Source organism: Bubalus bubalis, chromosome 3 (genome assembly GCF_019923935.1).
Source record: "Bubalus bubalis isolate 160015118507 breed Murrah chromosome 3, NDDB_SH_1, whole genome shotgun sequence".
Lineage (NCBI taxonomy): Eukaryota > Metazoa > Chordata > Mammalia > Artiodactyla > Bovidae > Bubalus > Bubalus bubalis.
In genome coordinates, this window is record NC_059159.1 from 37753930 (window position 1) to 37777344 (window position 23415).

The window sequence follows — 23415 nt, forward strand, 5'->3', positions numbered from 1 at the left end:
CCAAGCTGGAAGGATCAGAAATAATGCATGCTCAGTGCCAGTATCTCGGGAGGCTCAGTGATGATGCCTACTATTATTTTTAATACCTGCAGAGGCCAGAACGTAGGCTGGGGGGTATTCCAGAGCAGACAGGAACAAGTGCATGCAGAGAATGTGGCCCCCCTGGGGGCCCCAAACTCAGCCCCAACCCACCTCCTGCCCCGGGACCAGGGGAAGGAAGGCCAGAGATACAGGTGGGTCAGGAGCCTCTCTCTCCCGCCCCCCTTTTTCAGGGCCTCTTTACTTCGCACTTTGGGACTCTCAGGAAAGCAGCTGATATCTGGCACATTCAGGAAGCCCTCCGATGGCTCCCAAGACACGTGAAATACTGGAGATTGTGGATGAATTCCAGTCTAATTGTAAACACTAAAACCATAAAAGTGTTGGGAGAAAATTGACCTGGTAATTTTCCTGAGGAAGTAATCAGAGAAGTAGACAAAGATGGCAATACACAGTTGATCAACTCAGTGTTCCAGTGATATCCACCAACCGGAAGAAATCCCAGTGTCCACCCACAGAGGACCAGATGTATATTCACAGTTAGCAAGGGGATTCTTTGCAGTTGGTAGAAAAATAAAGTAGCTTCTTATGTATTAACATGGAAAGATACCCACGGAGTATGGTTAAGAGAAAAAAAAATGCACATGGGTCCCAGAACCATGTTTCTTTTGATCCCATTTTTGAAAAATATACTCCTGCTTGCACACTGAGGATATGTACAGCATGTTAGTTAAGAACTCAGGGTCTGAGGTTGGAAGAGCCCCAGATTCAAGCTCAGGCCCTCACCTCTTAGAGGCTGTATGATGTCACCTGTCTGTGCCTCAGTTTCGCCAGCTATAAAGTGAGGAAAGTTCATACCTGCCCCCACGAGCTTGTTGGAAGAATGAAATAGGGATTACCTCTACAGAGCAAAATTTAATAAGAAGAGGCAGGGAAAACTCCATGTTTCCACTGCACATATAACTTCATATGCCCATTAATTTTATAAATTCATCTTATCAGTGCTAAGACGTACATTTTTTCCACACTTCAACAGCTTTAAAACTGGGGTGTATCTTACGTGGTGGCATGTCCTAATTTCGTTGGCATTGTTTATTCTTTATTGGGGTATAGAAAATAGTGATGCATCTTACAATTCATTGCATCGTAATTCAATGGAAAACAGTAAAACCATGCTGCACACAGGGTTTATCTTCCTCTGTTCAGCCCTGGCCATCTAGTACACATGGCTTCTTGCATCAGCAATGCCCCTACTTTGGTTCCCCCATCTGTGCAATAAATAACCCAAAAGAGACTTTCCCCTGAAACTTTTCAACTCCGACTGATGCTTGAGGAGCTGATCTGGCACATAGTAGATGTAAATGAACCAGCACGAGGTGGGCATTCCCCCAGCCTTGGCTAGAACACACCTCATGACGCATTCCCCAGAAAACCTGCTGCAGCCTCAGCTCACTGCACCCAGCTACCCTGCAGGATGCTGGCACCGTTTCCTGCCCTGAGCCCAGATCCCAGAACACAAACTGCTCCTGAAGGGAGAGGCCAGCACAGGTCAGCCCTAGCCCTCCCGCCTAGCCCTCCTGCCCCACCCACCACAAACTCCCAAGCACACATCCCACTTGAGCTTCATGGCTTGAAGCCAAGCAAAAATCACGTTCTGAAACACAGAAAAGGCAGAGATCATCAGGAAAACCGACCTGGGAGTCACTTCTGGGTGTAAATCTGGGTCTTCCCCCACATCCCCAGTGGGGACACTCTAAGCTTTTCATTCTCAGACAACAGTGTGGAGGACATGACAGTCTAATCAGCAATTTCCTTCCTATGACCCTGGATTTATTGCAAGGGAGTTGGAAGAATCCAGAAACACCGTTAAGTGAGTATTTCTAACATGACTATGTGACTGTTTCCCAAATGTATATGGGGAAAGTTCTGGCTAGAGAAATAAGACAAGAAAAAGAAATAAAAGGTATACATATGAGAAAGGAAAAATACAACTGCTTTTATTCTCAGATGGCATGATTGTTTATCTAGAAAACAATAACGCTACAAAATCTACCAAAAAAAAGAAACCAAAAACCCTACTGGAACTAATTATTGAGGATAGTAAGATGACAGGATAGAAAATCAAAATACAAAAGTCAGTTGCACTCCTGTATGTCAGAAATGAACAAATGGAATTTGAAATTTGAAAAATAATACCATTTACAATAGCACCAAAATACAATAAAATAAAGAAGTGCATAGGTATACATTAAATGTATGCGACGATTTCTGTGGTCCAAAAAATACAATCATTTAAAATCCTTCCTGATTTTACATTAATTTTATATGTTTTCTCAATCAACAGATATCAAGGATATAAAAATTATCAGACATACGATATGAATGTGCAAATATCCCTTGCTGTCCAAATCTATTCCATTTCTAAGAAAGCAAGAATCTGGACAGTCAGGACAGTCATATTAACCTCATCTATTTGGTCCCTGAGTTTTGTATGATGAGCAGCAAGAGTTTAATTAGTGGTGGGTTCATCTAAAGATATATCTGTGTCGATTTGTCTCCTGAATTTAAATAGTGAAGTTTCAACGAGAAGGGACTGGCTATGGTGGGTCTCGTACCCGCAGAGTATTCACTTCACCCACAAACAAAGAAGGGCAACGGCATTTCTGTCAACCTCCCCCTCCTAAAGAGAGCGTGTGTTAGAGCCTGAGGAAAAGAGGGGAGCTCTGGAATTTGTCCCTCCCTCGCCTCCCCCACCACATCCATCCTTGGGGCCACCATCACCTTAGGCTATCGCAGCACCCACACCATGTGATGGGCTGGACTTGCTGGGAGTCCCAGTGGGGAGAGCCCGGCAGCGGGGAAGCCTGCAAGGACCCTGGTTCAGCTCCATTTGAAGGACATGTTCTTCCAGCTAGAGATGGGCAGAAAGGGAGTAGGGCTTTGGGGGTGTCCAAGGGAGCTGCCCATCCTGCAAGGCACTGTATTAGGTGCTGCGGACATCGAGGTGAATAAGAGGGATAGAGTGGGGCCCTCCCAAAGCGTACTCTACAGGGGGACAGAGGAGGCAGACCTAAACAGGGAAGCGATAATCCTTTCAGCAGTGGCAAGTGCTAGGAAGAAAGGAAAGCCGTCCTTCCCACCTCCACCGTGCCCTTTTTCCTCAAGTGTCTCTTACAGTGTCATCCTAGCCTAGAGAACAGACAGGCATGAATGCGTGGATCCGTACATCCACCGAGGGACGATGACAAGGGCATTCGGCTCCAAAAGAACTCTGTCACCAGCGAGTTATAAACACTGGATCAGTGCTGTTTCTCCTTCCACATGAACTCCTCACCTGAGTGTTGAGTCTCCTTTGTGGTCAGTGTCTACAGTTGATTTTCTCTTTAAAAGCATCTTTTATCCGGTTTAGTGCCATCCTCTTTGTTTTCAAAATACCTTCACTGGTTTTTAAATGCACACTCTAAGTTTGAACCTGCTACAGTCCTTCCCTCTTTGCAGACAGGCTGCTCAAAACAACCTCTGGAAAGGTAGGTATTCAACACGTAGGGGGATCTCAGTTATCTACCCTGGTGCAAAAAAGAACTTATAAGAACGGATCATGTGGGCTTCCCTGGTGGCTCAGCGGTAAAGAATCCGCCTGCCAATGCAGGAGACACAGGTTCAATCCCTGGTCCAGGAAGATCCCACATTGCCATGGTACAACTGAACCCGTGTGCCACAACTATTGAGTCTGTTCTCTGGAGCCCAGGAACTACAACTACTGAGCCCACGCGCCATAACTACTGAGCCCCTGGGGCCCCTAGAGCCCACACTGCGCAGCAAGAGAAGCCGCTGAAATGAGGACACGCATCGCAACTAGAGAGTAGCCCCCAATCTCCACAACTGGAGAAAAGCTCGAGCAGCAACAAAGACCCAGAGCAGCCAAATATAAAACAAATAAATAAACTGATTTTTAAAAAAAAAAAAGGACAGATCATGTTAAGAAGCAGCCGTCACCTGGCTTATGGAGGAAGATGTTCCCTTCATCTCTTCCTCCAGCATGCAGGGTTTTTTTTTTTAGCAAACGGCAAAGGTCATATTTCAAAAAAGGAAAACACTGATATAGTCTTGGGAGGGCATGAGAGGAAGACTTTTCTGAAAATGTGGAGGGTCAGTGGAGACTTGAATGGTGAGAAAGAGCCAGACATCCTAAGCGCTGGTGTGTACATCCATGTGTGTGCATGCACGTTCCTGGCACACACGTGTGGCATGGACAGGCAGAGGATGAGAGTAAGAGCCTTCCTGGATGAAGGAACTGCAAGGGCAAAGTTACCCATGAGGGGCAGAAAGAAACCCACGTGGCCGGAGCCAGTGACAGAGGGAAACAGGTATAAGAAGAGGTGAGAGAGGAAATGGAGCCCAAGCAGGTAGGGCTCACCTGCCTGTCATAGATGGGAGCTCAGGACAGGTGGGTTTTAAGGTTTTCACTTCTATCCAGAGTCTATCACCTGCTTACTTCCAGAAGAGGGGACCCAGATGCCCAAGAGGTTTAGGAAATTTCCCAAGGGGTAGGGGGTCTCAGGTCAGGTTGCTAAAGGCCACATATGGTCTTGAGAGTCAGAGAAGGTGGGTGCCTAGATCCCAGATCAGTGAAGGCAAAGGCCTAGAAGCACAACCTTCTTAAGGTAGATCCCTGTCCTTCATCTCTCTGCATTCTGTGTCCAGTATAGGGTCCCAGGCGGAAGAGAACCAAGAGGTGTTTGTTAAACAAGCAAATGATCAAAAAATGATCTGCTGGCAGCTTCACAGGTATTATCTAAACTCATCCTAACCAAGTCCCATAGAGCAGGTGTTATGAATTTCCATCTTACAGTTCAGGAAATAAAGTTCAGAGGTGTGATGTCATTCAGTTGAAGTCATAAAGCTCATAAGGGATGAGGCAAGATCCGAACCCAGGTCCATCTGACTCCAGGGCCTGTGCTCAGGACCACCAGACAGGGTGTGCTCTGCAGAAGAGCTCAGGGCAGGAGCCCAGTCTCTTCCTCGCTTCTCTCCCCCAGGCTGCAGGGTCTCCAGGGCTCAGCCCTACACCCTCCAACAGACTGTCCTTCTGTCCCACCTTCTCTATCACACTTATTCAAAACTCTAAATCGAGGGACTTCCCTGGCAGTCCAATGGTTCCAATGTAGGGGGTGTGGGTTCGATCCCTGGTCAGGGGACTAAGATCCCACAAGCCATCCAGCACAGACCAAAAAAAACACTAAATCAGGATAAAAGAGAAAAGGGAATACCCCAATCCTTCCCTAGCAATCCAGAGAAACAAACAATCCTTCACACCCCATGATGCACTGGTTCCCCAGCAGAGCTCAGAGGAGCAGGGTGCAGGGGGAGGGGCTGTGGGGAGCCATTCCTGCCCCTCTCCTGATCCATCTGCCCGCCACCATCAGGCCCAGTGCAGTCTCCCTGACCTTGTCACAGGCTTGGGTCTCCCCAGCATGAGTGCAGCCAGCAGTCAGTCACCCACTTGCCCACCTTAGCCCTGGTTCCCATGGACACAGGAATTGGAAGATGGACAGACAGACAGGAGCTCTGGGTGCTCTGCCCTCTACCGGGGACTCCAGGGCAGCTCCTGCCTGAAGGTCAGCGCTCCCCACCCCAGAAGGGAGACACCACCCTGCTCTTGGGAGCCCAGTCTGAGGGGAAAGAGAGTCCACAGCAAGGAAAGCCCTGGCCCAGTAAAGTGAGGGAGGCAGGAGGCATTGGCCAACTCCTCCTGGGCCAGACCTTGAACCAGATGCTGCTTAGGAGGTATGAGCTCTGACAAAGCTGAATGGGCTCAATCCCTGGCCTCAGTGCCAGCCTCGGGGCCCAGCCTACGTGGCCCGGCATAGGGCAAGGGACAAAAGAGGGGTGGGCGGCCTGGCTCCTGGGTGAAATACCACATCAACCTAGCCCGGAGAGGTGTAGACAGCACCTCCCAGAGGCAGGCAGCCTGGAGGCCTTCCTGGAGGAGGAGGCAGACTGAGCCTTAAAGGAAGTGGGGGCAGAATTGGCCAGGCTGGGGAATGGGGGAGGGAGGAGAGACAGGGGTCAAAGCAATCTCTTGGGCCATTTCCAAGAGACGCTGGACCCAGAAATTTCTCCTCAACTGTAAGAGTGAGGGAGGGAACATGGGCGTCTGCTGTGACCGCTGTGGCCCTGCAGGGGTTCAAGTGACAATATCCAGGCCTCCAGGGAGTCACAGCACCTCTGAGCTGGCCAAAGTGGGTGCCCGGCACTGACCCTGCCACCCGTGACCATGGCCACAGCTTCTGTGCCCAGTCCTGCCTGAGGACACATCTGAAACTGAGACCTGGCCAGCCTGCTGGATCCCGGCAATCTGTGCCTCAGAAGAAAAGGGCTCATTCAGGCAGGTCCCTTGTCTCCAGTCTCTGTCTCCTGTGTCCACATACACACACACCGGCACGAGAATGGCAGGTTCTACAAGCACAAGCATCTGGGTCTAACTGCTGATCATCGATGCTGCTAAATCATCAGGCTGCCCTGAGGACAGTGGGAGCCCCGTGGACACAGACATGTAGAGAGCATGCACGCATGCTCAGTCACTTCAGTCATGTCCAACTCTTTGTGACCCTGTGAACTGTAGCCTGCCAGGCCCCTCTGTCCATGGGATTCTCCAGGCAAGACTACTGGAATGATTTGCCATGCCCTCCTCCAGGGGATCTTCCTGGCCCAGGAATCAAACCTATATCTCCTTTGGGTCTTGCATTGAAGGCAGATTCTTTACCGATGAGCCACCTGGGAAGCCAGGACATGTAGAGTCCAGAGCCCAAATGTGGCCCACACAGGCACACACACACACAGACACACACACATATAGAGTCACACTTCACTGCTCCTCAGCTCTGACCTGAGGTCCCAGGGGTCCTTCTACACACTGGATGCAGTGAGAGATGCACAGAATCTGGGAAAGGCTCCTACAGGCAGGCAGGGGTGCGAGGGGGGACTAGGAGGGGCGGGGAGTGGGAGGGAGGGATGTGACCCACCTCCTCTCTGCCCCTCCTCCCAGAGCCCTGCCTTCCTCGCCTCTCACTGTCCCCTCCTGCTCCCAGTAGTGAAAAGACAGGCTCTTCTGTCCATGGAATTTTCCAGGCAAGAATACTGGAGTGGGTTGCCATTTCCTTCTTCCGCGGATCTTCCCGACCCAGGAACTGAACCTGGGTCTCCTGCATTGCAGGCAGATTCTTTACCGTCGGAGCCACCAGGGGAGGGCTGGTTCACATCCCAGCCCTGCCACTTCTCATGTAAGTGATCTTGATAAATGTCACTACGGCACGCTGTGCCTCAGTCTCCTCCTCTGTAAAATGGGGATCGTAACAGTCTTCCCCTAGAGCTGCTAGAAGGATCACATGAATGAATATTTGAAAAAGGTTTGGCATAGTGCCTGGCACTCAGACAGTGCTATAAAAGGGTTTGTTAAATAAAATAAATAAATCATGATATCCACGGGGCTTTCTTTGATCCTTTCACAGTGGACACTCCCAAGGATGGGCCCCTCTCCTTCTCCTCCAGCCCCTGGAATGGGAGCCCCAAGGGCAGGGCAGGAACTGCTCACCTCACCCAGAGGCTAGAATAGCCTGAACCCTGACACTCTTGGGGCTGCTTCTGGTGCATGGCTGGCCTCTCTCCTCTCTGCCAGTGCAGCTCCCTGGGGCTGTGTCTTGTCTGCCCCCCTCCCCTAGATCTTGAGTTACCTAAAGCCAGGACCTCCACTCTCTCCAAGCCCCACCACCCATCATCAGTCTGGGTTCCAGTAACATGCCATCACTGGGAAGCACCCCCGCTCCACCATGCCATGTTCTTTCCCTCCAAGACGTTGCTCCTGAAGTACCTGGTACCTGAAATACCCTCCATCCCCAGCCCCCAGCCCCCAGCTGAAAGCTTTCCTTGACCCCCACGCTGGTCTGGACACCTGCCTCTTCTTTGTTTCATAACATCCTCTACCTGTGCCCATCAGAGCGCCTGTCTGTAGACTAGGTCCAGGCCTGCCTGCTACACTGGGCTGTGGGTTCCTCCAGGAAGACACTCAGTAGGTATCTTCCCCAGGCCTGTAGCCTCTCCTAGCCCAGGACCAGAGAAAGTTCTTGTTATGCTCAGCATGGCCCAGCACCAGGTAGATCTCAGGAGAGCCCTCTCTCAGGAAAGTATCCCATAGGGAATGTCCTCAGGCCCCCTCTCTGGGTCAGGATGAGCCTGACAAGATCAATCAGGGCCAACCAGCCCATGCTCAGCCTTCAAGGGGCTATGGGGCCACCCAGGAAGAAACAAGAGGCCAGGAGAAGCTGCTTCCAGAAAAAGGCATTATTGAAGGAAACCAGTGCTGGTTGGGGGTTGGTTGCTATAGAAACAGGTCCTAACTATCTCCCAAACTGCTGTATGCACCACTGATGAGCTCGTGTGCTGGGCTATTTCAGGGGACATGCCAGGCACCCCAGAAGTGCCTGCATGCTGGGGTTCCCAGCACCTGAAGCCCAGATCCTGCAGGATCTGGAAGGAATACAGTCTCCAGGGCCCCCAGGTAGCTCCATCAGTCCAGGGGTGGACTCAAGGATTGAGGCTGAGACTCCAGGCTGCAGAATTTTCCTCAGACTAGCCACAGCCCACCCCTGACCTCAACCACAGCCTAACCTCAAGCTGCCCATAGATCAAGTCACAACCCCAATCACAGAATAACTGGGACCCCATCTCAAACAGGCCATGAAGCTGACCACAGGCCATGCCACGAACTAAGCCTTGACCCAACCACACATTCAGCAACGACTCAAAAAAAAAAAAAAAAAAAAAAAGCAATGCCTCTAGCCACCGACTGCGGCCTGACCCTGGCCATAAACAGCACCGGGCACCATCAAGGGGCTGTAGCATATAACTTTAAGGCTATTTTTGCAGCTAACACTAAATTCTGTGCTGCATTTTCCACCACTGCCAGGGGTTTGCAGGCACTTCCTACGGTCCCCAGGACAGCCCAGTGAGGTCAGTTCAGAGGAGCTCTGCTCCTGTTTGTGATGACAAAGGGAGAAGCTCAGATGGGGTCACACTCCCTGCCCAGGGGTGCCGGTGGGGAGGTTGGCAGGCCTGAGCGTGGGATGACAACCCCAGTCTCCCAAGCAGGACACAGTTGGCCCAACTAGTTGCTCTGGGGGAAAAAAAAAATGTGGTTTTTGAAGACCTGCTGGTGTCTCATAAATATGCCACTTAAATACCCATTAATTACTTTATTTAGGAGATAATTAGTGATTAATAGCTTTGGCTATCTATTGTACTTTCGTTTTGCTCTGCCAATTCGGCTCCCAACAGTTTTGAGTTATTTGGAACAATTCTTTCCAGCCCCAGATGTCCTCGCTCCGTCCCACCAGACTCTGGCTCCATACGGGAGAGGCTTTCTCCTGCCTCTAACGGGAGTTCCCAGTACACCTGCCAGTTCACCACTGATGGCTCCGCCTCCTGCAGGCTCCTCAGAAGGGCTGGGGAGGGGGAGGGGAGCCCCAAAAACCAGGACAGAGGGGCCCCTTCCAATCACCCCAGGACCCCCAGTGTGGACCAGGGAACAGAGACCAGGAGGGACCCAGGCATCCAACCAGGGCGTGGGGAGGCCAGATTGGGGGGGTGGAGGTTGTCATAGACTCAACAAAGGATGCTGGGGGCTCCTTTAAAGCGCTCCCCCACCTCAGTGAGCTTCCCAGCTTGCCGGTAAGGTCACCAAAGGCTGCCGTCAGTTTGAATGGGGCAGCAGCAGGGGAGTGGCCCCACCAGCCAAGGCCGAGGTGGCTCCACGGGAGCCTTGGTGACCCTGCTACTCTGGGACGACTATAGCACAGGGAGGGGGCCCAAGGTGGCCTTGGCCCCACTAGGCTTTGCATCTGGTGCCAAATCACAGCACCAGGGAATTGCCAGCCGGGACCCCGCAGGTGGGGCTGTGGAATGCTCTCCACACCGCTCCAGTTTACACTGAACAAGAAGGAAACAAAACGGCAGCAAGGGATAAACACCACCCCCCCCGCACTGGGCAGTAATGGGAAAGCTGAAAATAGCTCTTTTTACCACAAGGGATGATTCCAGAGTCGGTCAGCTGAGACCAGCTTCACGGGAGGTGGGAAGTCGGGGGATGAGAAGGGAATGGGAGGCCAAAAGGAGCTCTGATCCAGACAGCAGTGAGCTGAACCACTCGGGAGCCATCCAGGGAAGGTCAGAGGTGTCTGAGGGATGGATGGGTGGCCACAGCCACTCCAAACCCGCTGAAGACAGCCTCGCGGAAGAGCTGCAGCCCCTGGAACCCGAGCCCAGAGCCTGCACACCTAGATGCATCCCCAAGGAGGTCAGGAGCGCAGGAGTGACGTGCTCTGCAGACACTGAGCCAAGCAAACACGGCATCAGCGGCAGACAGCTCGGAAGAGGCCTCTCGGATCCACTAGAACTCGGTGCCCCTCCCAGACACAAAGCCCGACGTGTTTCTATTTTTGCTTTCAACCCTTGTTTGGCATCCCCAGCTAACAGACGGCCACTTCCCTCCCTCCGGAATAACAGGTCATCTGGGAAGGAGGAACACCTCCTCCCTGGCCTCCCCAGCCCTAGGTCTGCAAATTAACAGGCCGACCATTCAAAAGGAAGACAAGACTCCAGACAAGCACACACAGCATGCCCCTGCCAGGATACCTGGGGAGAAGAGCTTAGTGCCCCTGCACTCTGGTTTCCAGAGACAGACTCATTAGCACCTGCCCCTCTTTCTCCCACCAGCCCCCAGCCTTGGCAGCCCCACAGCCACAAAACCTTCCCTGAAGGTCCTGAATTCACCCCACGGACAGGTCACAGCCAAGCCCCTGCAGCCCCTTCCCTAGTCTCCAACCGAGCCCTGATGTGGCCATGCCTGCTTTCGGCCTGGTCCCAACTTGAACCGTGGTCCCACCCACAACTGAAGCTCATAAAATGCCACCCTGGAGAGAGCCTGGAGGAGGCAGGGTGGACGCTCCACTGCAGGCACCCAGTTCCCACCCCAAAGCCTCTGACAGGCAGGGGGCACCCCACACGTGTACCCCCATGGGGGCTGGTGGCCACACAGCTGTGCAGGCCTCCGCAGGCAGGCAGACGTGGGGCCCTGGAGGTGGCATTTACCTCCTGCATGACTCACTAAGGCGCCCATTCGTTTGCAAAAGGGGTGCCGGGTAGCATTTTCCTTCTCTTCAGAAAACAAGAATTTTAAAAGAAAGAGTATAAAGAGGTTTGAGGGAGTGGGTGGGGAGCTCAGATCCTATTTGATTTCCAAACTCATTTGTTATGCATTCTCTCCTCCCCACTCCCACCCCCAGCCCTTTCCCTGGGGGCTCTGGCCACCCTCTTCTACAAAGCTCCTGGCTGCAGATGTGGTGGTAGGCTGAGGTCCTTGGACCCCCAGGAAGCAGGTGCTCTCCAAATGCCTATCCTCAGCTCCCCATCTGTCCTCCCATCCCCACCAGCCTCTGGGGGGGTCCCCTTGAGGAGGGAGACGGGAGGAGGTGAGGGCCAAAAGGCACAGTGAAGCCACGGGGAGAGAGGCTGAGGAGGAAGAGAGCAGTGTTTCAACTAGAGCAAACTCAGAGCTGTCCTGTGCCCCTAGCTCTTTCCTTCTGGTCCCCCTTTTACAGGTGAGAAAACTGAGGCCCAGAGGGGCAGTTCAAGAGCAACCAGTGACAGAGCCAGGTCTGTTCTTTGTTACACAGTCAAATTCCCAGGAATGCTGAATCCAAGAGAAGAAGAGACCTGAGTTCTAATTCCAGCTCTGCCTCTAACTTCATGTGTGACCCTGGAATCAGATACTTAACCATTCTGGGCCTCAGTTTTCCCATCCATGAAATGGGAATGACATCAGCCCTACTTCAAAGAGATGCTGGCATGTTGCTGGATAGGAAAGCACGTTGACTGCTACCCAAAATGAGCCAGATTCTTCCTGGAATGCTAGTCACTGACCTTCTCCCAAGCCTGGAATCCCAGGGAATTTCTAGGAGGCACCCAGATCGAAAAGAAGCCCCCAGTCCTCAAGTCCTCACTGGTCTTGGGAGTTCACACCCTCTGTTCTTGAAGACACCAGAGCTCAGAGTAAAACCTTTTGCCTTTCTGGCCTTGGTCTCCCACCTGCATAATTAACTGGTAGGACCGGAAGATCTCCAAGACTCTTCTATCCATGAACGATCACAGTCCACTAAGACATATATGAGAAAGCATCACACATTCTGGCCAGTCTGACACAGACAGGGCCCCAGAGAAGGGGTCTAGCCATGTCCTCAGCCTCTGTGTGCCACCACTGGGCTCCCAAACACCGGCCAAGACCGCCACCGGGGTTTACAGGCCCAGGACCACGTGCTCACTGTGGGACTCTGTTTCACGAACCATGCTGTGTTGACTCACTGCCCAAACCTCACCACAGGCAGGGCTAAGAGGCACCAAAGGGTCTCAAGCTGAAGCCTGCTGGGGCCTGCCAGGTCGACTGCTATGACAGGTAACTCAGCAGAGGAACCAGAGACAGGCCCAACCTCCAGCACTTCTATGACTGCACAGAAGGCCACTAAGGCTTCCTGGAGGCAGAGCTTTAGAAGGGCTTTGAGTTGGGGCACTGGTGTCTGATTTGGCCCTAGCCATCTCCTTAGGGGCTTCCCAGGTGGCCTTAGTGGAAAAGAACCCACCTGCCAAAGCAGGAGATGTAAGAGAAATGGGATCGATCCCTGGGTCTGGAAGATCCCCTGGAGTAGAAAATGGCACCCCACTCCAGTATTCTTGCCTGGAGAATCGCACAGACAATGGAGCCTGGAGGGCTACAGTCCATGGGGTCACAGAGAGCTGGACATGACTGAAGCGACTGAGCATGTGCACACAGCTCCCTAGGAACCTGCAAAGGTGCATTTGCCATCTCCACGCAGAATCATGAGGCCCTTCAGCAGATACACAGTAAAGCCATCCTGGTACCCCAGGCTCGGGAGTTTCTGAGTCGTGCCTCAAATCTCCTGGCTCTTCCCCAAAGTCCTGAGAATCTCAGAGCTCGTCCCTTTCCCAAGCTCCGAAACATTCTGTCCTCTGAGGGATCCGGCCACTTCCCTCACCCCCATGCCCCTACCATACACACCACCCGGGGACCACAAAGCGGAGGCCCAGGAGGAGGTCTGACTTTGGGATGGTGAGAGGGCAGCTGACACAGCAGAATCGGGTTCAAACCAAATCCCTGAGACACAGGTTCTGGGCCCAATTCTGCCACCACCTTTTTCCACTGGGCCCCCCTCCCCAGGCCTCAGTGTCAGCTCCTGGCATATGCTTTGAACATGAGTTTCTGAAGGCATGCCCCCAGCTCTGCTCCCAAAGGATCAGTATTTTACTGACTCAAATTACTGGGTTTGATACACTCCAGTCTGCTGGCTCCTCCCCAACACCTGGGAGCAAATAAACTGGTTCCTCCAGCCTGGAAGAAGGCCCAGCCCTATAGCCCCCGCCCAGCCTCTCCAGGCAGCGGCGCTGGCCCAGCCAGAGAGGTTCCAAAACCGTCCTGGCTGCTGCCTCGGCTCCTGCCCAGCCCAGCGGGGCCTTCCACTTGTCCTGCCCCCAGGGTTGACCCGCCTGCCAACCTGCTGAGGCCAGAGGGGCGAAGGGAGGAAGAGAGGGGCCCGGTGACTGGCAGGAACCAGCGCAAACCCTTCCCTACTGAGCCCTGCGTGGCTGGCCTCTCTCTCTGCCCTCCCAGGAGGGATCTGTCAAAACACCCAAACCTTACGCGTCCCTCCCATCTTCCATATTCTCCAGAGTTTCTCGCAGCCCTCTGCACCCCTCCAGGAATCTTCTCCACAGCCAGCCAACTTTCTCCACCCTTGGGCACCTCCTCCCCACCCACACCCTTCATACCCTCTACAGGCACATTTTTCCCATTCCCAAGACTAGGAGGTCTTACCTGCACCTTGCCACCTTTCTGTCCAAATTCTGCCCAGCTTCTAGAGGAATTCAGCCTTCACTGTTTCAAGCCCCCATTGGCCTCCTCCCTGTCTACAACACACTTCAGGCCTGCCAGCCAGATAGCTCTGTAGTGTAAGAGGTCATTTCCCAGACCCTCACCACTCTCCCACTCTCCTCCCTACTACAGACTTTCATCCCATAGGTAGCATCTCTCCTCCTTTGTCCAGTAGATCAAGCGCTCCCTCAAGCCAAGACCAAGGGCTCTCCTTGCCTAGCCTTTTCTCTCAAGACTGGACACAGGGCACTATAACCATCCTGGTCTGTGTGACTGAAACCTTCGCATTTGGGATCCACCCTCTGCCATTTATCCAATCCTTTCTAAGACTTGATTACATTTTCTCTTGTACCTGGGTTCTCCTGGCAACATGGAAGCTCCTTTCACTGCCTCCCTTCAGCTCCTGTGTGACTCTGTTGACACAGCCATGGCTGGTTGCTTAGGGTGTGCACTGCACAAGTCTGGGCTGCTCTCAAAGGACTACAGTGTGGTGACCTTGGAGTCAGGCACTAGGGCGGCTCTGAGGCCCAAACCTCTATCTCTAGTCAATGGCCTTCTTGGCCAGATTTAGACAGAACACCTCATAGGCCACAGAGCAGACTCTTTCATTCACGGGCCAGATTCTCACAGCCTTCACCCTTCCTCAGTTCTAATGTCACCCCCAGGGTGAAGGCCTGATCATTTCTGACTATCAGTCTGTCCATCCACAGTAGATGGTCCTGAATAGCCACCCCTGTCTGTGTTACATCCCCTCCTTGGTCTCAGTTTCTCTAGCTGTAAAGAGAAGGACCTGGGCTCCTGTCTCCGAGGACTCCCTCTGTTGTAAAGCTCACCAGTCCGTCCTCACAGACTTCGATCTCCATGCACACATAACCGCCTGCTGTCTTCAAGTCAGCAAGCTTAGAAGGATTAGGAAGAGAAGGGACTTTTACAAAATGCAAAGGAGCCTGGAAGAACTCAGAAGAGGAGAAGTAATCCAATCTTGCTAGGGTCGATCCCAAAGACTCCTTGGGGTGGCAGCTGAGCGTGGGAGGGAGGAGCTTGGGCTGTTGCACCCACGGAGGAGAAGGGGGGTCTGTGCTGCCCTGAGGGAAAGGGCCGAGCATGAAATTGCAGCAGGAAAGACAAGATGTTGGAATAACACGAGGCACCGATGCTCAGGGCAGAGCAGTTCTTCACCTGTCACAGGAACAAATTCCCACGGACTCTTGGTCTAGAGACCAAACAACCCACAGACCAAAGTGGAAGGGCTGGAACCTCTGAGGGTAGCAATGGAGAAAATCCATCGTTAGAAGTCCTTACAGTCTGGCCCGACATCCAGGCTCTGCCCAGACCCTCTGGGCCACCTGGATGGAGCTATTTCTTTGAGTTTCTGTTTGCAGATGTTTTCAAAAGGGAAGAGTAACACTTCCTGCCTGCCGGGATGGTGGTGCGCATTGCCTGGTGCCTAGTAAAAGCAGCAATTGTTAACTGCTGTTATGCTGACGGTGCTCGGGTAGATGATGTGTGCAAGGGGTGTGCATGAACTTGCACACGTGTGCACACAGGGATCGAAGACAGTGGGGGGGACACACACCTGCCATGTGCTCTTGTGTGAGGAATGGGGGTGGGCAAGGACCCAGGGAGACCGCCTTTTCCAGCCCCATGGGTGTTATCTCCTGGAGCCTCCCTTTGGAGAGGAAAAGGGAGGGAAGTGAGAAAGGGAGTGTTTAGATGTGTTCCTCACTGGCTGTGTCGCACACAACCAGCCCCACCCCAACAGGACTCCAGGGGACAGAACAGGAGTGTATTCTCAGGCACCCAAAGCACACACCCAGCATATGTATAGGAGCGTCAGGACCTGGCCCAGGATCAGGGCAGCATCCGAGGGGTGGCAGTGGATTTACACACACATAGCCCAGCAGAATCCACTCCAAGTGTGTGCAGAAGTGAACTCACACTCATTCCATCATTGCCACCACTGATGGAGAGAGGGTGGGGTTCGTGCCAAACCATTGCTGAGTCCGAGGGGGTGCCATGGCACCTGCCAACGTCAGAGGCTGGGTGTGAGTTCACGGGAGATTTATACATGCCAGCCTCGAAAGCTGGCCCTGCTGCGACCAGGCTTGCTGCCACCCTCGTTGCAGCGCCCTCCCAAGTCACCCTCGGGCCCAGAGAGTGCGAACAGGAGCAGCGTCCGGTCCACCTCCTCATCCCAGTGCCCAGCTCTGGGCCTGGCACAAAGCAGATGTTGGTGAATGAACGTCTGGCTGAATGAATGAACAAATGACTAACGCCCACTCCCTCACACCCCGGACTACACGGCCTGGGTCTGGGGGAGGGCAGAGCCCTGGGGACCGCAGAAGAGCACCCCCCCTTTCAGACCTCGGCCCCTGAGGCGCTGCTTCCCAGGGTCGGGGAGGGGGAGGGGGCGGGACGGCTCACAAGCCGGTGCGGAGCGGAGCACCCCTCCTTCCCCAGAAGAAATCTGGGTCTCCTGCCTGAGCTGGGGGGGGGGGGGGGTTGTCGCGCCCTGGATAGCGAGAGCAGCAGGACAAGGGGGCGCGTCCTGGTTGGCGCTGGGGTTGGGCGAGGGGCGTGGGATAGAGCTGCAGCCGCGGGACCTCGCCTTCGTTCCCCGCGCCCGGGTCTGCCCAGGGTCTCGGGAGGGTGGCGATCGTTCCCCTCCGCCGGGCCGGGCAGGGGCGCCGCGGACCTAGCCCTTTCCAGAGGGGCGGTGGCGAGGGGACGCGGTGTCCCACGAGGTGACCGGGGGCGCAGGAAGGACGCGGGGCGCGCGGAGCCCCCTCTCCACGCTCCCAGGGGGCCGGCCGCGCTGCCGCCCGCTCGACCCGCCCAGAACCTCCGCCCACCTGCGCCGGGGGCTCACCTGGACCGGCAACCCCCCCACCTCAAGCCGCGCGAGTCCCTCCCCCCGCCGGCGGCCCGGCCCTCCCGGCGCCCGCCCTCACCTGCACGGCCCGCCTTGGCCATGGCCCGGGCGGCGGGCTCCAGCGGCGCTGCGCGCGTTCCTCGCGGCTCCCAGTCCGGTCCCGGCCGCCCAGCCGCCTCCGGCCGCGAGCGGACTCCGAGCGCCGCGCCCCGCGCCCCCGCCCCGCTCGCCGCGGCCGCCGCCACCGCAGCCGCCGCCGCCTCGCCGCTCCCTCCCGCTCCCTTAAAGGCGCCGAGCGGCGGCCGCGCCGGCCCCCCCGCGCTGCCGGGGAGGGACTGACGGAGGAAGGCGCCCAACGCCGCCCCCGCGGGCCCGCACCCCCGCCCGGGGCCGCGGCCGCCGCTCCAACACGCTCCGCTCCGAGCCCCGGACGAGCGCGGAGACGCGGAGACACTGCGGTCCGGGCGGAGATGGACACGCGGACCGGGAGTCGGGGGCGAGAGCCATGGAGACTGGGCGCTAGAGACACCTCTGGGGCCGAAACACCGACGGGAGAAGGGGAGAGAAATTTGGAGCAGACTCGAGACCCTGGCACCTGGAGAGTGACAGAGAACAGAGAGGAGAGAAAGAAAGGAAGAAGGGACCTGGGGAGGCTCCCGGGAAGCCAAGAGGGAGGTGGCTCCAGGGATAGGAGACGAGATGGACCCTCCATCAGCCCCCACTCCATGGAATCGTTTTCTAGGATCCAGAACCTGGGTGTAAACTAGCCTCAGAGGGGAAGGGATTTCTGTGCCCTTAGCTCTAAAGGAAAGTGTAAAAACACATGCAGAGCCCCCATGGGATTCCAGGCTGGAGCAGTTTGGGGAGGCCAGGAGCCTAGCGGTGAGCAATAGTTCCCGTTCGCTTCCCAAACATGGGGGGCAGACATCCTGGTGAACAGGCCCAGCAGAGGTTAGGGAGGTTGGTTTTGTAGCTTCTGACTGGTGGTGGCCAGGGATTCACGGTCCAGCCCTAAAAGGGGATGAGAGAAGCCCTGTTGTTTCGGTGGCACTTGGGGGGTAGCCAGATGGGAGGCCCATGGGAGAGAGCAGTCTTATCCCTAGCCCAGGGCTGGGCCAGATCCATGGGCCCAACAGATGGCTGACCAGGCTCTGGCAGCTCCCAACACCCCCATAGGGGGCTGCCGGGCTCTCTGCTGCTGGAGAGGGCTGGGGGTATCTGTTCTCAGGTGATTTTTCAACCCCCAAGCTAAGCTCCCTTGGGAAGATGCTTTCGGCTTCCTTCCGAGGAACCAGAAAGGGCTAAAACCAAGTTGTAACCTGTAGCCAAGCTCCCCACCCACCCTGTCCCACTCCTGCTGTCCACGGAAAAGAATAATTCCATGCTCAGGCTAGCCATGGTCCCAACCCCAGGGTCCCATTAACCCGTCTATAGAAACAGGGTACACATGGGGCTAAAAGGGTCCTCAGTGGGCATTTGGCCCAGCATTGACCCCTCACCCTGGGACTTTGTCTCCATCCACAGGATCCCCCTCAAGTGGCCCTTCAGCTGCTGGTTTATTACATCCAAAGACCAGGAGCTCAGTATCTCAAACAAGAGTTTTTCCATCTTTGGACACCGCTGATCGTGGGAATGTTTCCCCTTGTTTTAGCTGAAATCTGCAGGTTGTATGACCCCACCCCCAGTGGGTCCTTCTGGGACCTCATTCAACCAAACCAAGGACAATCTGTCCAAACCACCTAGTGTCGCTTCACCGAGAGGAACCAACCAGCCTGATTTGCCAGAGACCCCTGGTTTTAGCACTGAAAGTCACGTATCCCAAGAAGTCTCTCAGGCCCCCAGAGTGCTGGATCTTGGAACCAGATAGCAGTGCTGACCAATAGACAGAATTTTAGGCAGCTCTGAGGCTGTAGCCAGAGCTCTTGGCCAGCATGCGCCATCCGTCAGCAGCTGGGAGCATGTGAGTGAATCCCTGCAGCCTTTCCCCATTACTCAGGCGTGGTGGGGGTAGACTTAGCCATGCGTGGGCAGGCAGTATGCTCAGGGCTTTACATTTATCATGTCATTTAACCCTCAGGCACTCCCTATATAGTATCCTCGGATGTCTTGTATTATGCCCAGTTTACACATAAGGAAGGGCTTCCCTGGTGGCTCAGTGGTGAAGCATCCAACTGCAATACAGGAGAGGTGGGTTTGATCCCTGGGTTGGGAAGATCCCCTGGAGAAGGAAATGGCAACCCACTCCAGTATTCTTGCTGGGAAAATGCCATGGGCAGGGGAGCCTGAAGGGCTACAGTCTATGAGGTCTCAAAGAGTCAGACACAACTTAGAGACTGAGCATGTAACACACACAAGGAAAGGGAGGCTGAGAAATTTCGGTGCTTAGTTTAGAGCCTGTGTTCTGTCCCTTGGGCTCGACTGTCTTCACCTTTCCCTGCAGGTGGGACACAGTCAGAAACCTGACTGCTTGGACCATGTCCAGGTTTGGCCACCTGCTCTGTGGGTGTGAGTTGTCACAAGGGAACAATAAAGTGGCCTCAGAGCAGACACACCTGGGCCCGAGCTCCTCCCGGGGCCCTTGGCTCACAGCGGCAGCAGTGACCACAGCCTGGCAGGGACCCTGCTTCCAGGCAGCACCTCGCATATGTGTGCGTGCGTGCATGTGTGTGCGTGTGTGTGTGTGTGTGTGTGTGAATGCATAGGCAAAGACATCATGCTTCCTGAGATGGGCACTAAGACCCCTCCCACCACTCCATGCAGTCACCACAAACCCTTGCAGGGGAGTGTGGCGGGTAAGGGGATGCGCCGAGTTGATGGGAATGACAGAAATCATCTAGCCAGACCCTCCTCCATGTCCCCATTTCTCAGATGGGAAGGCAGTAGGCCAGAGGTGAAGGAGACTTTGCCACATGACAACCCACTTTCAGACTCCATTCATGGCTTCCCCACTTCCAACCTCCGCCGCAGTCCCAGCCCCCACATGAAGATCAGTGTTGCTGTGTGGCTCTGGAGTCCAACAGGGAATGTGGGGCCCTGGCCCCCCAGGGCAGCTCCCGAATGTGCTGGCTGTGACCTGCTGGCCCTGCCTTCAGACAGCAAACACATCAGGACACAAGGCCATTAGATTAACTGGTGGGAGTTAACTTCCTGCGTCAGAAGAATCGTCCTTAATTGAAGAAAGGAGTAACTAGCAATTTAGAGATGCTGACCTCGGCTGCCTGCAGGATAGAGAAGCCAGAGTCAGTCAGGGCTCCCAGCTCTGCGACCGAGAGACGGTGTCAGAGTTCCAGACAGGATCCTTCCTCTGGGACCTGCTGCCCAGGCCGTTTCCCCTGCCCACCATCTGGTCAGCTGGTGCCTCTGGACTCCCAGGTGCCCCCAGGCTCAGCCAAGCTTGCCAGCCCAGAGAACTAGGGGAAAGGTGCAGAGGCCAGTGCTGCCTCTTCCCCAGGAGAACATGAACACAGATGTGGACAGAGCAGAGGGCTTCAGGCGGGTGGGGAGTGGGAGATGGCCAGGGAGACTCCTCTACACCATAGACGGAAGACCTGGGTGTCCATCCTGGGGAGCGGTTGCCAAGGCACTTGGACAGGTAAGTGACTGTCAACAGGAGCCAGTGTGGCCCTATGGAAAGGTAGCCACACCAGGTTATAATTATTTTCGGACACATGGCAGCTGGTGGACTTCGGTATTACCGTGCCTGCTGGGCCTGGCACGGCCACTGCCCAGCTTTCTGATGGTGACTTGTGGACAGTATGGGGGTCAGCAGCAGGACAATGAGCTGGTTAAGTGACTTACTCCTGTCCACTGCTGATGGATGCCTGCAGAAGGAAGCCTGGAGCAGGACTAGGGCCAGTTCAAGCCCGGCAGCAACGGTGCCCACCACACTGAGTCACTCAGCCTCTACCAGTTTCACGGGATCCTCTCTCACTGGCACCGCTGGAAATACCTTCCAGCTCTGTCTCCTGGCCTGGCTCTCCCCTTCTTGGCCCCCTCCTCACTGGTTCCACGCTTTTTTTTTTTTAATTCAAAGTCTTTATTGAATTTGTTACAATATTGCTTCTGTTTAATGTTCTGACTTTTTGGCGAAGAGGCTTGTGGGATCTTATCTCCCTGGCCAGGGATCGAAGCCGCAGCCCCTGCTTTGGAAGGCGAAATCTTAACCATTGGGCCGCTAGGGAAGTCCCTGGTTCCCACACTTTAAAGAACCTAAGTGGTTGTTCACTGCCATGAGGATCGCCTCCAATCACAAAAGCAACCTTAGGAACAGATGCTCTTCTCTGGAACCTTCTAGAACAGCTGGGAGGGGCTGGTTTGTCCTCACTATTGCGTTCTCTCACCTGGCTGCCCCCAATTCATCCGGGACACTGGAGAGAATGTGCTTTTGCATCCAGAACTCTCCTTCTTGCTGGGAGCTGTGGCTTATCCAGTCCGTGCTTCCGCCTCCAACCTCAAGAAACGTTAGGACTCTGCCTGTCCCCTTTCCTGCTACATCAGGAACTGCAGCCTCATGTTCACAGCAAATGCTGTAAAGGAAGCATTGGATCAGCAAGGGTCTCATCTGCCTCTCCCTGCAGAGGCACAGAGGCAGGGAGATTCCCTTAGGATCAACACAAGTGACCTTTTAGGTGAGTGCCAGACCCCAGGTATAAGAACCTCTGGCTAGGACAGAACCTCACCCAGTAGACCAAGCCAAATGCTCCTCCTTTACATAGACTATGGTCCACCCCATGCCCACAAGAGGGTGGAGGGTGGGCTGCAAAATTTAGATGACATTCACATTCCTGAGTCCTCACGGGTTTTGAGAGATGCTTGGAGACATCTTGCAGAACCTGTTGAACTGATACCTGGCCTGATTTTTTGAGTGCTGAGATGAATTGAGGCTCCAGTCTAGATTTTATCTCATCAATTGCTGTTTCGCTGGCACCTCTCTTCTTCTGAGTGGGGCATGCCGGTAGATGGGATTTTGGAGAGAGTGTCTGGAGAGGCTGAGGGTAGGTGTTTTAAGAAAAGAGGTAAGCTGTTTGGAGGCAGAAAGAGGTGGCCGCTGCTGTAAGGAATGAGCTGATTTAAGAGCCTGCCCAATAGGTTAGCAGCGATTTATCTCTGAGTCTCCCGTTTGCAGTTGGAGCTGCATTTTGTGTTTGTTTGATGTCAAGTCTGTTGAGATTGGCCCCAAGCAAACCCAGTTGTCTTCAAGTTATATTTAGACCAAATACAAATGAAGAACTGGGTGAAAATTGAAAACACACCGCAAGAGTGGTCCTTGGAGTCTGCGCTCCTGCAAATATCCATCAGTACCCGGGGCCTGAAACAAGCTCTTACTGATCCGCCCACCTCAGCCCTGTTGCTCTCCTGCCCTGGCCTTGCACTTGACACTATTTATATATGACAGATTCCAGTACGCAGAGAACCAAACACAGGTATAGATAAGGCCCTAAGGAGACAATAGATCAATCAGCCTGTGGGTCCTGATTACTAATGTAACTGTATTGACAAGACAGGAAATCGCAACCAGATTATGTAAATAGATTATGTAATAGACAGTGGCTTTATCAGCACCTAGTATTAGTAATAGATTACCTACACCTATTCACCTATTAGGGCTCTTGTATACCTCAGATACAACTTTCCTCTGGCTGCACTACTCCACGTGGTCCTTGCTCTGAACCTCCACAAGGTCCTAGCTCTGGCCATGCTGACCGAGTACCTGGACGGCAGTGCTGGAAGGTCCTGAGGGAATCATCTTGACCTGAACCATCTTTATCTGTTTTGTTTTCACCCGAGGTGCACCTCCTGCTGCTGCTGCTTCTGCCAAATCACTTCAGTCGTGTCCGACTCTGTGCGACCCCAGAGATGGCAGCCCACCAGGTGCCCCCATCCCTGGGGTTCTCCAGGCAAGAACACTGGAGTGGGTTGCCATTTCCTTCTATAATAAGATTGGTGTTTACAAGCTCATGGCATCTCCTAGCAGTCTGGGCAAGGTCTTTTTTGTGTGTGTGTCTCTTTTTGTCCTCATTCCCAGTCCATTCCTCTCCTCCAAATGCTTATGTTTTTCCAGTCTACCTTTAGAAGCTCTTTCTCCTGTCCGTTTAACCTGAGCGTTATAGACCTGCATGTGTGCATGCTCAGCTGCTTCAGTCGTGTCTGACTCTTTGCCACTCTATGGACTGTAGCCCACCAGGTCCTCTGTCCCTGGGATTCTCCAGGCAAGAATACTGGAGTGGGTTGCCATGCCATCCTCCCGGGGACCTTCCCAACGCAGGGATCAAACCCCAGGTTTCTTGCGTCTCCTGCATTGGCCCTATATACCTGCGTGGATGTATTTAAAACTTTCCATAAGGGCACCATGGCTAGCTGGTTCTGCTTCTTACTTCCCCCCTTAATATCGTTTTCAGATCTGTTCACACTGATATTAGTAGGTTTGGCCGGTTCCTTTCAATGATAGTGTTTCATAGTGTGATAAAACCTCACCTTGTATTCCCTCATCCCCTCTTGATGGGCATTT

At 54.0% G+C, this 23415-nt stretch overlaps 1 protein-coding gene across 1 annotated transcript in view; it reads right to left on the reverse strand.

The window, feature by feature from the left end:
* Nucleotides 1-17119, reverse strand: part of PITPNM3 (PITPNM family member 3) — a 92631-nt gene extending 75512 nt beyond the window's left edge. The window contains exon 1 of the mRNA XM_045164873.1: nucleotides 16987-17119. Coding sequence (XP_045020808.1) covers nucleotides 16987-17008 — 22 coding nt within the window. The 5' untranslated portion in view covers nucleotides 17009-17119. The remainder of the gene's footprint in view (nucleotides 1-16986) is intronic.
* Nucleotides 17120-23415: the final 6296 nt, after the last annotated feature.